This window comes from Neoarius graeffei, chromosome 4 (genome assembly GCF_027579695.1).
Source record: "Neoarius graeffei isolate fNeoGra1 chromosome 4, fNeoGra1.pri, whole genome shotgun sequence".
NCBI lineage: Eukaryota > Metazoa > Chordata > Actinopteri > Siluriformes > Ariidae > Neoarius > Neoarius graeffei.
Window position 1 is genome coordinate 66,590,334 of NC_083572.1, and position 14,855 is coordinate 66,605,188.

General features: G+C 39.9%; 1 protein-coding gene across 3 annotated transcripts in view; it reads left to right on the top strand.

Moving 5' to 3' along the window:
• The window catches only part of quo (quattro), a 70,121-nt gene that overhangs the window by 20,637 nt on the left and 34,629 nt on the right, over nucleotides 1-14,855 (top strand). For 2 of the 3 annotated variants that reach the window (XM_060919504.1, XM_060919505.1), the window contains exons 2-3: nucleotides 9,842-10,039; nucleotides 12,430-14,356. In XM_060919504.1, coding sequence (XP_060775487.1) covers nucleotides 9,842-10,039; nucleotides 12,430-14,356 — 2,125 coding nt within the window. The remainder of the gene's footprint in view (nucleotides 1-9,841; nucleotides 10,040-12,429; nucleotides 14,357-14,855) is intronic. The other variant, XM_060919506.1, reaches the window with a different exon arrangement.

Here is a 14,855-nt window from a genome sequence, read left to right on the forward strand (position 1 = left end):
CACACTAGCGGGCTAAGGTAAGCTACACTTTCCCTTAAATCCATGATGCAAATACATACACAGGCTTCAAAACAGAAGTGTAAACCAGCCTTGATGTGTACAACTCCAAACTTCTAACAGCGTGTTGTGTGTATCTGTGGTACTGTTCATCCTCCAGTCTTAATGCAAATGGTGATTGATTGAGTTGGCTGTGCACAGTACCCTGTATTGTTGAGATGAAACATGACCTTTCTTCTCTAGTTTTTATCAAGAGTTTCAGAGTGAAAATATAATCAGGTAATCTGACTGCAGATATAACTTTGATCAAATATAATGAGCATAAAATATCTGGAATGGCTTTTTCTCCATTCACTTTGCAGTGAAATGTTCCCATTATGTGCAGGTATAATTATAGACACCTATGTGACAACACATAAAGGATGCACTCGCTTGTATGCAAATAAACAAATTCAGAAGGATATACTAGGCCTAAGGAGAGGCAAGATGGCAGGACAGAAACAGAGAATGTTTACTCAGAGAGAGATAGAGATAGAGAGAGAGAGAGAGGGGTCAGCCAAAGGATTCTGGAGCCTACATAGAACAAAAAGGACCACCCTGAACTAGACAAGCGAGCCAGAGAAATCAACTGCAAACTGTATTTATTCATGGAAAAAAAGGTACCATGTATTGCATCTAACGATATAGTATTTCACTATTAATCATACAGAGATTTCAATTATAAGTCTACCCTTTTTGGTGTCTATCTATCATCAGATTAAAAGTTCGCAAGTTGAAGATAATAACAACTTGCTTCTGTCTCCAGACTTAAACATACCTTGAATGTTTTATTATAAGAACATGTTTATAATAACAAATTTAAGACTATGCTGTTACATTGAAGTTCTGGAAGAAGAAGCCCAGCTCTGGATGAAAAGGCAAACAGAAGATCACATCTCATGGGTTACAGCTGCAATGTATTACAGTCTTTAAAACAGTCAGTGAATTCCACATCAGCACAGCTCAGTGACTTTCTATCAAATAAACTCATTATGGTGAGAAACAAGCTTTAAAAAAACTCCAGCGCAAGCATTCCTCCGAGGTGAGGGCACGAGCTCACAGGCACTGCTGTCTGTATTACTGTATGACTAATAGAATACACCTCACACTCATGTCTTGGCTGTGGATAGAGCCTTTGTTGGGGGGAAACTTAAGCTCTTCATCATCTCCCTGTTTTCAATTGTGGCAGCCCACAAAATGGCAGCTAGTGTTATTTCACACTGATGTCACGAAATACTGCTTGAATGTTTTGAGGTTTAGCAACACATTTAATGCTGTTGTTTGTACCAGACACATATTTGCTATGAACTTAAGTGCAACATACTTTCTTCATGAATACACTGCCTTGAAAAAGTATTCATACCCCTTGAACTTTTTCACATTTTTCCAACTTACAACCACGAACTTAGAAGTTTTTTATTGAGATTTTATGTGATAGACCAACACAGAGTAGCACATAATTGTGAAGTGAAACGAAAATGATAAATGGTCTTCAAAATTTTAAACAAATAAAAATCTGAAAAATGTGGTGTGCATCAGTATTCAGCCCCCTGTACTCTGATACCTCTTAATACAATCCAGTGCAATCAATTGCCTTCAGAAGTCATCTAATTAGTTAATAGAGTCCTACTGTGTGTAATTTACTCTCAGCATAAATACACTTGTTCTGTGAAGGCCTCAGTGGTTTGTTAGAGAACACTGAAGAACAAACAGCATCATGAAGACCAAAGAACTCACCAGACAGGTCAGGGATAAAGTTCTGGAGAAGTTTAAAGCAGGGTTAGGTTATAAAAAAATATCCCAAGCTCTGAACATCTCAAGAAGCACTGTTCAATCCATCATTCAAAAATGGAAACAGTATAGCACAACTGCAAACCTACCAAGACATGGCCGTCCACCTAAACTGACAGAGCGAGCAAGGAGAGCACTGGTCAGAGAAGCAGCCAAGAGACCCATGATCACTCTGGAGGAGCTGCAGAAATCCACAGCTCAGGTGGGAGAATCTGTGCACAGGACAACTATAAGTCGTACACTCCACAAATCTGGCCTTTTTGGAAGAGTGGCAAGAAGAAAGCCATTGTTGAAAGACAGGCATAAGAAGTCCCGTTTGCAGTTTGCCAGAAGCCATGTAGGGGACACAGCAAACATGTGGAAGAAGGTGCTTTGGTCAGATGAGACCAAAGTTGAACTTTTTGGCCTAAATGCAAAGCGCTGTGTGTGGCGGAAAACTAACACTGCTCATCACCCTGCACACACCATCCCCACTGTGAAACATGGTGGTGGCAGCATCATGCTATGGGGATGCTTTTCTTCAGCAGGGACAGGGAAGCTGGTCAGAGTTGATGGGAAGATGGATGGAGCTAAATACAGGGCAATCCTGGAAGAAAACCTGTTGGAGGCTGCAAAAGACTTGAGACTGGGAAGGAGATTCACCTTCCAGCAAGACAATGACCCTAAACATACAGCCAGAGCTACAATGGAATGGTTTAGATCAAAGAATATTCATGTGTTAGAATGGCCCAGTCAAAGTCCAGACCTAAATCCCATTGAGCATCTGTGGCAAGACTTGAAAATTGCTGTTCACAGACGCTCTCCATCCAATCTGGCTGAGCTTGAGCTATTTTGCAAAGAAGAATGGGCAAAAATTTCAGTGTCTAGATGTGCAAAGCTGGTAGAGACATACCACAAAAGACTTGCAGCTGTAATTGCAGCAAAAGGTGGCTCTACAAAGTATTGACGCAGGGGGGCTGAATACTAATGCACATCACATTTTTCAGATTTTTATTTGTTTAAAATTTTGAAGACCATTTATCATTTTCGTTTCACTTCACAATTATGTGATACACTGTGTTGGTCTATCACATAAAATCTCAATAAAAAACTTTTAAGTTCGTGGTTGTAAGGTGGAAATGTGAAAAAGTTCAAGGGGTATGAATACTTTTTCAAGGCATTGTACATGGAGGTTTTACATACATTTTCTGATGCACATCATCAGTGTTATATCCTGGAGTCTTTGGGTGCTTTGAGTCTTATGATAGGCGCCCTTATCCAGGCGATCCGACCTAGGTTGATCAAACTGACCCCGTTGGTCACCCCTTTTCAGCCAGAGCCAACTAGACACTTTCTCTGCCGCCTACAAATTGTTTTTGATGGCTCTTCTCCTGCTTACTGTCATGATGCCCAGGGTTCCATAGGCCTTGCTGAAGGAATAACTTGCAAACCCCCAACAGCCCTCCTCCACTGGCATGCACCTGGTCCTCCACCCATTTCTGCAGCAGTCCTCCACCAGCTCCTGTTACTTTACCTATTGTCATTATTATTGCCATTGTCATTATTGTCAAGTATCAGTGCTTTTCAAATTCTTTTGTTACTGTAAAAAGCAACTGCTTGGACATTAAAAGCTATTTTTGTACCAGTTATTGTCTTTTCTTAATCCATCCATCCATCATCTTATCCATCACTTACCAGTCAGGGTTACAGGTGAAGCTGGAGCTAATCCCAGCTGACTTCATGCAAGATTGGGCAGGTCTCCAATCTATTGCAAAACTAACACCCATGGGTAATTTAGTGTAGCTTTTTGACTGTGGGAGGAAACTGGAGCACCGGAGGAAAGCCACACAAGTATGGGGAGAACATGTAAACAGCCACGAGGTTCGAACGCAGAACCTTCTTGTTGTGAGATGACAGTGCTAACTACTGTACCACTATGCTGTCCTGTTTGTTCTTCATTAAATATTTAAATGTTTTAAATAAAAGACAAAAATCTCAGAAACTACAGTGGCCCTTGATGCTGTTTTTTTTTAAAAGCAAAGTCTCAGCAAAATTATATATCATGACATACATTGTGTTTCATGAGGATGTCTTCAACCTTATATTTTTTGTCATATCACCTATCTCATATATATTGGTGCGCTCACAATATATATGAGATAGGTGATATGACAAAAACAAAAGAAACATATTCTATACCTAACTTTCTGTAAGAAACATATTCTATACCTAACTTTCAGCATTCATTTTAAAAAACAAAATCGCAGATTTATAACTAAATTATGGCGTAGTGATTTTAAGTTACTGCTTTTGGTGAGGTAGTGACCTTGACCCTGAGGCTTTCCGTTTAGATCAAAGCACACGATCGTATTGGTTTTGGGTATGCGGAAAATGGAGTTACAATGGTGATCAAATATTTTGCATGATGTTTTATCACGGTTATGATTATTCTGTGAGCGCACCAATCCTTAGGTGTATAAAGTTACAACTTAAGATACAATTAGTGATTACTGTAGACTTTTCAGTGGACTACAACCTTTTTAAGGGAATGCGATGTAGTCAACCATTTATCATGTCCCAGATCAAGCCGCCATTTTTCCACAAATTTGCAGAATTTTTGCCAAATTCTGAATATTCACATCAGGGGCGGCACAGTGGTGTAGTGGTTAGCGCTGTTGCCTCACAGCAAGAAGGTCTGGGTTCGAGCCCCATGGCTGGCGAGGGCCTTTCTGTGTGGAGTTTTTATGTTCTCCGCGTGGGTTTCCTCTGGGTGCTCCGGTTTCCCCCACAGTCCAAAGACATGCAGGTTAGGTTAACTGGTGACTCTAAATTGACCGTAGGTGTGAATGGTTGTCTGTGTCTATGTGTCAGCCCTGTGATGATCTGGCGACTTGTCCAGGGTGTACCCCGCTTTTCGCCCGTAGTCAGCTGGGATAGGCTCCAGCTTGCCTGTGACCCTGTAGAACAGGATAAAGTGGCTAGAGATGATGAGATGAGTATTCACATCAAAGATTTAGTTTTATCTGTATTATTTCTTTCATCATTTTATTTTAAATTAAAACCAACATCACCATTCAAAACCGTATAGTTTATTGACTGTGAGTATATTTAGTGGGGTACCCCCACAGTACCCAGTTTCTGAGACAGACCCATATACTGTATGTATGTATGTATGTATGTATGTATGTGTGTGTGTGTGTGTGTGTATCACACATGAGATATGCCTTTATATCTTTGAAAATTATTATTTTAATTTTAATAATTTTCATGTTGTGGTAAAATTTATGAGGTGATGAAAATAGGCGTCTTTTTGTCTCTGTAGTAGCATTTGGTACTTGACATCCTGGGGAATGGTCTTGATCTGTTCAGAAGCTGGAAATGAATGAACATATTTGCTTGTTCTGGTTATTCAATACAGTTGTCTGCAAACTTGATTGGTGATTACAGATTAATAACTGATAAGCTTTGTAGACTTGAGCTAAGCCGAGTGACTGACACATTTTTGGTCTTCATGTAAAAAGACAACAGCAAAATATAATTACCACCATCATAAACTCTAGACTTTTAGCTCTAATTATGCAGTGTGATTAATAAACAACTCAGTAGTCACTTATAATAACAGTTTGTTAGTAGGACTGGAGGATTAACTTGTAGGATTTAGTGGTGCTTGAAAGTTTGTGAACCTTTTAGAATTTTCTGTATTTCTGCATAAATATGACCTAAAACATCATCAGATTTTCACACAAGTCCTAAAAAAAGTAGATAAAGAGAACCCAGTTAAAGAAATGAGACAAAAAATATTATACTTGGTCATTTATTTATTGAGGAAAATGATCCAATATTACATATCTGTGAGTGGCAAAAGTATGTGAACATCTAGGATTAGCAGTTAATTTGAAGGTGAAATTGGAGTCAGGTGTTTTCAATCAATGGGATGACAATCAGGTGTGAGTGGGCACCCTGTTTTATTTAAAGAACAGGGATCTATCAAAGTCTGAGCTTCACAACACATGTTTGTGGAAGTGTATCATGGCACGAACAAAGGAGATTTCTGAGGACCTCAGAAAAAGCGTTGTTGATGCTCATCAGGCTGGAAAAGGTTACAAAACCATCTCTAAAGAGTTTGGACTCCACCAATCCACAGTCAGACAGATTGTGTACAAATGGAGGAAATTCAAGACCATTGTTACCCTCCCCAGGAGTGGCCGACCAACAAAGATCACTCCAAGAGCAAGGCGTGTAATGCTGTGTTCACACTTATACCGGTACGAAAGTGGTATAACTGTATCGATACAAAGTATACCGGTACAGTTTAGTGCATCTGTCCACACTAGTGAGAAATGTTTGTGGTTTTCTTTCACGGTAGTTGAAATGCGCGTGCGCAAAATGCTTCCGTGGTTACCGAGTAACTTCCTTCCGAGAATATACGGCATCTGTTATTTCGAGATCTCGAGAAAACAAAACAATTATTCCGTGATCTCAAGAAAACAAAACAATTATTCCGTGATCTCAGTTGGATCACTGTATCTCCGTCGGTAGAGACGAAGCCTGGCCGGTCTTCTGCGGAGGTGCTGCGGACTAATTTTGAAATTATCCCTTATTAAAAGACTTAATGCAATCTCTCCCTGTGTCAACCCCTGATCAAAATATTGCCTTATTAGGTGATCGATTATTCCAGACATTCTAATGACCAAAGTTGCGTCTATACAGAATGAGAAATAGCCCCAAAGTCAGCATATCACAAGTCTCTTGGCGCACCTGAATGAACCATTTCTCAGCTGTTTACTCAAGATCATGAAATAATTTTGTTTTCTCAAGATCACGGAATAATTGTTTTCTTTTCTCGAGATCTCGAAATAACGGTTTTGTTTTCTCGAGATCTCGAATTAGTTGTGTTGTTTTCTCGAGATCCTGAATTAATTATGTCGTTATCTCGGGATAACAAGGTGAATAAAAAAAAAGGATTATATGAAGGGCCTCTCTTGGCTTCCGTACGGATGAAACAATGTGTGTGTGCTTTTTGTTGTCAATGTACAGTCTGTATTTCTGGTGGTCATTTATTCAGTTGAATCATATAAAACGCGCGAGGCAGTTGAGAAAGAAACAAACGAATCTCCGTTCACTATTTTATTCAGCGAAGACATCGATTGAGGTGTGTGAATTTGCGCATGCGCATTATATTTGTATCGATACAGAGCCGCTTCATCTGTCCACACTACAGCGAAGCGCTACAGTACCGATACTGTACCGGTACGAAACCCATACATTTGTGGGTTTCGTACCGATACAGTTATACCGCTACAGTACCGGTATAGTTGCTAGTGTGGACAGGTGTTGCGGTACGAAAGTAGTTTCGTATCGGTGCAAAATCCCTAGTGTGGACAGGGTAATAGTCGGCGAGGTCACAAAGGACCCCAGGGTAACTTCTAAGCAACTAAAGGCCTCTCTCACCTTGGCTAATGTTCATGAGTCCACCATCAGGAGAACACTGAACAACAATGGTGTGCATGGCAGGGTTGCAAGGAGAAAGCCACTGCTCTCCAAAAAGAACATTGCTGCTTGTCTGCAGTTTGCTAAAGATCACATGAACAAGCCAGAAGGCTATTGGAAAAATGTTTTGTGGACGGATGAGACCAAAATAGAACTTTTTGGTTTAAATGAAATGTGTTATGTTTGGAGAAAGGAAAACACTGCATTCCAGCACAAGAACCTTATCCCATCTGTGAAACATGGTAGTGGTAGTATCACGGTTTGGGCCTGTTTGGCTGCATCTGGGCCAGGATGGCTTGCCATCATTGATGGAACAATGAATTCTGAATTATACCAGTGAATTCTGAAGGAAAATGTCAGGACATCTGTCCATTAACTGAATCTCAAGAGAAGGTGGGTCATGCAGCAAGACAATGACCCTAAGCACACAAGTCGTTCTACCAAAGAATGGTTAAAGAAGAATAAAGATAATGTTTTGGAATGGCCAAGTCAAAGTCCTGACCTTAATCCAATCGAAATGTTGTGGAAGGACCTGAAGTGAGCAGTTCATGTGAGGAAACCCACCAACATCCCAGAGTTGAAGCTGTTCTGTACGGAGGAATGGGCAAAATTCCTCCAGCCGGTGTGCAGGATTGATCAACAGTTACCGGAAACGTTTTGTTGCAGTTATTGCTGCACAAGGGGGTCACACCAGATACTGAAAGCAAAGGTTCACATACTTTTGCCACTCACAGATATGTAATATTGGATCATTTTCCTCAACTAATAAATGACTGAGTATAATATTTTTGTCTCATTTGTTTAACTGGGTTCTCTTTATCTACTTTTAGGACTTGTGTGAAAATCTGATGATGTTTTAGGTCATATTTATGCAGAAATATAGAAAATTCTAAAGGGTTCACAAACTTTCAAGCACCACTGTACTTATGCATAAATTGGGCTGTAATAATGTGCGTGTGTGTGTGTGTGTGTGTGTGTGTGTGGTTAATGTATGTATACTATGAGTATTCATATGAATTTTATTGAAATGACTGAGGCTAAATTGAAGCCTAAATCACCAAGATTATTGTAATGATAAGAGAATGACTTGGGGATAACAGTTCTCTGAGAGCAATCTCATGGGTGGTTCTTCTTTTTGTGTGCTTGCATGTTTACTTCACTGTTCCAGACAGATAAAATACTTCCAGTCTGAGATCTGATTCAAGCATTGCAATCAACAGCATCTGGCTGCAGTATTCTCTGTGATGACTTGTACCTATAATCTCATAACTGTAGGTTGATATTTTTATATAGATTTAAAATCTGCTAAAAAGGTATAGGTCTTAACTATATAAAAAATGGAGCCATATCTGACGTATCTGAACTTCCGCGTGTTTCTTGAAAGATTGTGATTGAACATTGAATGTTATGTTGGTTTATGTCTGTACTATTCACATGGTAGACTGCCCCTACTGTGTTGCTTCCATTAGATTGTGTTTAGTCGTTCCCATTTTACATTAGCAGACTTGCTCATGTATAGTTATAGATAAATAATGATGCTGAATATTAATAGAACATAAGTAATGGCATAAGTGATGCCATATATTATACCTACTACAACTGTTTTTATATTCATGTATATAATTAAGTCCATTACGTCCAATATGAACTAGTGTTTTATTTAAATCGTATAATTCATATTATCAATGCTTTTATTCTTGTCGGTTTAGTCATTAAAGTCCCTAAAAGTACAATTTAAGGTTGTTCAAACAAGTACACCCACTGACCAACTTGATCAATATGCTAATTTATGCAGATTTATCTTTATCATGAATGGAATTAACATTTGTTAATTCAGAGCTAATTACATTAAACTAATAACCTACAACAGCATCATCTGTAATTTTCAATTGAAGGGCGAAACTCAACAGTAAACTACTTTATTACATGAGAATTCTAAATTTCATAGTTTATATGATTTACAGGGAGCCTTACTGTATCTGTGTTATTATGGATGGAATAAACATTTAGTTGAACAACTTATGCTTATTACTTATGTAACATTTAATAACATTATTTTTCTCAACTTTAAGCTCACTACTTTGTTGTCTTAGTTCATGACTCATTACTTTTAGTTAAAAGAGTAAATAAGGTCCCCTTTGTGTAAAACATTACCCACATACTCCTTATTCTCACACATATAAATTCACACACAGTGCAGTGTAATCATGCACAAAATTGCATGCACATGGTTTAGACCATGTTTTATTATGTTTTCTTTTTTCTGTTTCAATCTGGTTCTTTTCTTTGGATGATTAATCATTTTAAATGAGCTGTGATTAAAACAACACACTATTCCAAAATGGACTCCTAGCTTAAACAGAAGTAAAAATCAACCTCAGCACTTCTAGCCATCTTTGGCTAGAAGATAAAAACAAAGCAATCAAAAGGTGCTTTCCATGTTAAAACAGTGTGTTCCAAACTACTCCTTCATTTGTGCATTCCCAGAACATTGCAATCTTTATTGATCCTTTCTGTCCCAATCTCTCACTCTGTCTACTCTCAGAATTCCTCCTCTCTGGACTGGTCCATTCAGAGTGCATTGTCATCTCTTTACCCCCCATTTGAGGCCACTGCTCCAACGGTCCTGAGCCAGCTCTTTCGTACCATTGAGGCACGATACCAGGGAGACACACTGCAGTGTTTTTTGGATTACCTCATTCCAGCCAAACACATCCTAGAGAGTGTGCAACAGGCTGCCTGTGTGAGTGCAACACATTAATCACACAAATAATGAAAACATTTAAATTACTTGTTCACTACATCATTTGAAATGTTCAAATTAAAATCAAACATTAGACAGATCATTCAGCACTATGCATACTTGAAGGTTATTGTATTTGTATGGCAAATATATGAGGTGTGATCAAAAAGTTCCAGGACTGTTCCTGTTGCAAACGAACAGAACGTGGTCATGCATGTGAAGTAGGAGCAAGTAGTAACACTCGTGAGTCAATATGCTGTGTGATGTTATGCTGTCAACATTGGGACCTGTGTTACATGTGTTTTTGTGATGATGTGCATTTCTGATTTTACTCTGGACCAGAGAGCAAACATCAAATTTAATTTGAGTGGCATTCGTGAACCATGAGGGTCAGAACGTTGTCCTGCACCTCATGAAGCATGATTGCCACTCAAAACACCTCGCCTGGCTCATTGCTTCATTGGCATAGGCTTGCTGAAGCATTTCACGGCCTCGTGTTGCTGATCACAAATGCTTGTGCATTGTGCAAATCATAAATGTGAAGAAGAAAGCTTTATTTGTTACATGCACATTTCAAGCACAGTGAGATTCGTCCTCTGCATTTAACCCATCTGAAGCAGTGAACACACGCGCACACACACCCAGAGCAGTGGGCAGCCATACTACAGCGCCCAGGGAGCAGTCAGGGGCTAAGTACATTGTTCAAGGGCACTTCAGCCCAAGGCCACCCCACGTTAACCTAATTACATGGGGGGGAACCAGAGCACCCAGAGGGAACCCACGCTGACACGAGGAGAACATGCAAACTCCACACAGAAAGGCCCCTGCCAGCCGCTGGGCTCAAACCCAGAACCTTCTTGCTGTGAGGCGATAGTGTTAATCACTACACCACTGTGCCGCCCATGCATGTGCACATTGTCACAAAAAACATGTGTAACACAGGTCCTGATGTTGACAGTGCAATGTTACATGGCATACTGACTCAGAGTTACTGCTTGCCCCTACTGCATGAACATGACCTTGCCATGCTCCATTGTTTTGCAACTGGAACAGTCCCGGAACATTTTGATCATACCTTGTATACTTTCCTGTAGGGGAAAGCAGGGAGACTCGGTATGGGGGAGACTTGGGACAGTTTGTATTCCCATAAATTAATTTCAACCAGTCAGGTTTTAGATTCCATCAGAAGTTAGATGTTGCCCCTTACAGTAGCCTACTTCCTTTGGAGCCACAAAGCTGGACACTGCAGTAAGGTTTGTGCAGTTCAGTATTTTTGTCAACCAAAACTTGTATTTAATACTTTGCAATCCACGTCTATTCTATGGTGTAATGTCTGCTGGTGAATTCGGGATTTGTTAGGAATTAAAGTATGTAGCCTAGAGTTACCATGAATAGTATTATTTATTAAACTTTTAAAAAACTAAACATTTAAAAAGTTTAAACATTGAAACATTTACAACATTTAAGGATTTTTTTTTTTCAAAATGGCCAGAGGGGAGAGTTGGGACAGTTCATGCTGCAGGTTTTTTCTTGGGGAAAAAAATGTGGGAGTGTACCTGCATGAAGATTAAACTTACTTCATTCTTTCTTGAGAACAGAACTGTTTTATCTGTTTTATCAGATTTGGGTAAACTGACATTTTTCTATTGCTGTTCCAGCATTGTGTCTTCATACACTTCATACATTACAGGTTTTGATAATAAATAAAAATTAAACATGTAGGCCTGGGTATTTTATTTGTGTCCATGTTTCCCCACTATGTCCCAAGTCTCCCAACATAGTATCCCATGTCTCCCTTCAGTGTCTCATATCTCCCTGCAAAAAAAAAAGACAGAAAAAGTGAAGGCCAGGAAATGCAACAAGCTGAGAAACTAACATTATGTCAAAAGGGAATAGTAATTACTCTCTAATGCAATATGAATGTGACACTACCTGCAAAGAATTTCACACACTCTACAAAAGCTAAAAACTTGTCCTGAGTCTCCCTGTTCTCCCCTATTATCATTACAGTAACCAGAGGGTTCAATTTAAGATCAATAGGAAATAATGAAGCCACTGACTATTCCTTTTGGAGTTTTCTGGCTTTTATCCAAGAAGTTTCTTTGTCCGTAAATTTTGTTTTATCTTCAAAAGAAGTAAAAGCCCTCAAAGGCAATTCTTTAGAATGAGGTTACATTTTTTTTGTGCACACCAAAACCTCTAATATTTTTAAAATAAGGAGCAATGAAGCCTGAGCAGGCTCAAAAATATTTACAAAGAATCCAAACTGAAAAAGTAAGATCATGCAGAAAACACTTTAGTTTCAATTTTTCATTCATGCTAAAAGATAATAGAATGTTAATAAATGTTTTAAATCATAATTCTCTTTTCTTCTATTCCTCTCTTTCTAGGCGGAGTACTCTGATGTTTTGTTCCGGTGTGAAGGTTGGCCTCTCTGTTTGAGAGACCGTGTGGTAATCCAGCTAGCCCCCATTAATCCCTTACTGTTACGTCCTGGAGACTTCTACTTGCAGGTGGAACCCTTTGGGGAACAGTCAGCTCGCATAGTCCTCAAGAGCCTCCTGGTGCAGGAAGATATCTTGACACAGGAGGATCTGGTATTACTAGCAGGTTTTAGGGTACAAGAAGGCCCTGCTGTGGAGGAGACTCCCATCCCAGAGACATCCTATCCTTGCATTTTCACTGAAGCTTGGTTAAAGGAAATCAATGAGGGTCGTCATGGTCATCAGCTACATCAGTGTGTGCTTTCTTCTGATCAGGGGATTGTAAAGGTGTCCTGGGCAGAAGTGATCAACCCTGAATTTTTGGACAGGCCAAAAGCGAAGGTTGAGTCTAAAACATCATGCACAACTGCAGGCTTAATACAGCAAGATAATTCTGAGGAAAAGCCCAACTTGCAGTTTCCTGTAAGCATGTCCTTTCCCAAAACAACTCTTGAACCAGAAACCATAATCATTCCAGCTAAAAATGAGGTTGCAGTTTCACATCGATTAGTGAAAAGTGGCAACAGATTTGTTAATCTGGAACAAGGGAAACCTGTGAACAATCCTGTAGGCAAACCTGTTGGTTGGGTTTCCCCAAATACATGGGATAGCAAGCCCATTCGAGAGCTGGAGGGGGACTATGTAGATCTTTTGGATTTTGCCAAAGAGAAGGACGCTTTAAGCTTTAAAATGGCTGTTATACCTTCAGAACCAGTGTCTTTCAGACCTCATTCCCCTTCTCCAAAAGGAGACAGCACCCCATGTGTTCAACCCTCAGGACTGATGGATAAGCGCTGTGTTCCATGTTCAAGAAATAATCAGTTTTCTGAAGATGCACAGAAGGGTTCCGAATCCAAGGGTAGGCATCGTCAGTCTTACCTAGCAGCTATAAAAAACCCAGTTAGTTTTGAGAAGGCAAGCACAATAGTGCCCCTGAATGAAACATGGCCAGGCTTAGGAGAAGCAGAACCAGGCTATGAGGCACAAGGGATTGATCTTGGGTTTGAGTCTTTGAGCAGTTCACCAGTGCAGGGTTCAACGCAACTTGGGCAAAACCTAATACAGTCCTGTCCGGATTCAGTTGAGCAAGATCAGAACTTAGTTCAAATTAATATGAACGCAATACACCTTTCCCAGAACACAGCACTGCCAAGTCTCAACACAGCTGAACAGCCAAAGTACTTGCTTACTGAAAAACCTCCAGACAATCTTCAGAAAATTATACTGAAACATACTGGAGTAGTTAATGTCAACAGGCAACACTGCCTGACTGAGCAGGAACCCTGTCAAATGCGGACCGGTGTACATAAGCATCACAAAATGCAACACTTGCCCAAAATGGGACTAAGGGCTTTGCCAGATCATAGAAGTCGCAGGCAAGAGACTGCTGCCCACAAATTTCAAGTTGTAGGCAAGGGAAGACAAATAGATCAGTTTGTTTACGGCTTTGCACGTCCTCATAAATCGCTTGATGAACATGCAGGACAGAGACCTTCTCTATTTCCTCACCCACAGAACAGTCTGAACATGCTTCAAGAACAAAACAGTCAATTTGAACAAAGACCTTACTGTGAAAACAAGCAATGCGGTGAAAGCCCTGTACAAGCATTGAAAGGTTTTGGGAAAAGCAGGCCTAAAGCCCACTCTGCTTCCTTAGTATCAGAGCCAGCCAGGGAATATTCACAGGAGGATAGGCCAGCCAGCAGGAGTCACAGTGATGTCTGTCCAGAAATCATTCCCATGGTTCCTGGAGTTCAGGTTCAACGAAGCAAGAAATGCAGTACCTTTGGACTTGCGTCCCCAAAACTAGACAGACGGAAAGCAGCAAAAAATGGTATGAAGCATCAAAGAATTCATTTCGTACTACAAAGTTCCATCCTAATATAAATTTGTAATTGGCTCTGATGGGTTTCCTCACTCAGTGATGTGTATGATTAGAGAATAGTGATTCCATGGTAGATTTAATTTGAAACAAATGTGTAATGCTTTATCCAAACCTTACTTTTGTTTTCAAATGGGATGTGTTTTGATCATAGAGGTCTCTCTGTCTTATATGTATGTTTTAGAATCCACATTCTACATAAACGTGTGCACGCATGAGTGATACGAGTGATTTGTTTGAAAAGAAAACACATCTGCTTTATAGATGATCTAGCTGTGTGTATGTCTGGTCAACATCCGGCAAGAGGTTCAGCACGATGTCATGTTACATGCTTATAACAAAACCGGTCCCGTACAAGTGGTCTGATCAACAGATGACATTGACTCATCTCCTTCACAAAGAGTGGAATGTGCTGCCCTGACAGTCTGCCCAGACAGAAGGTCATCCAAAA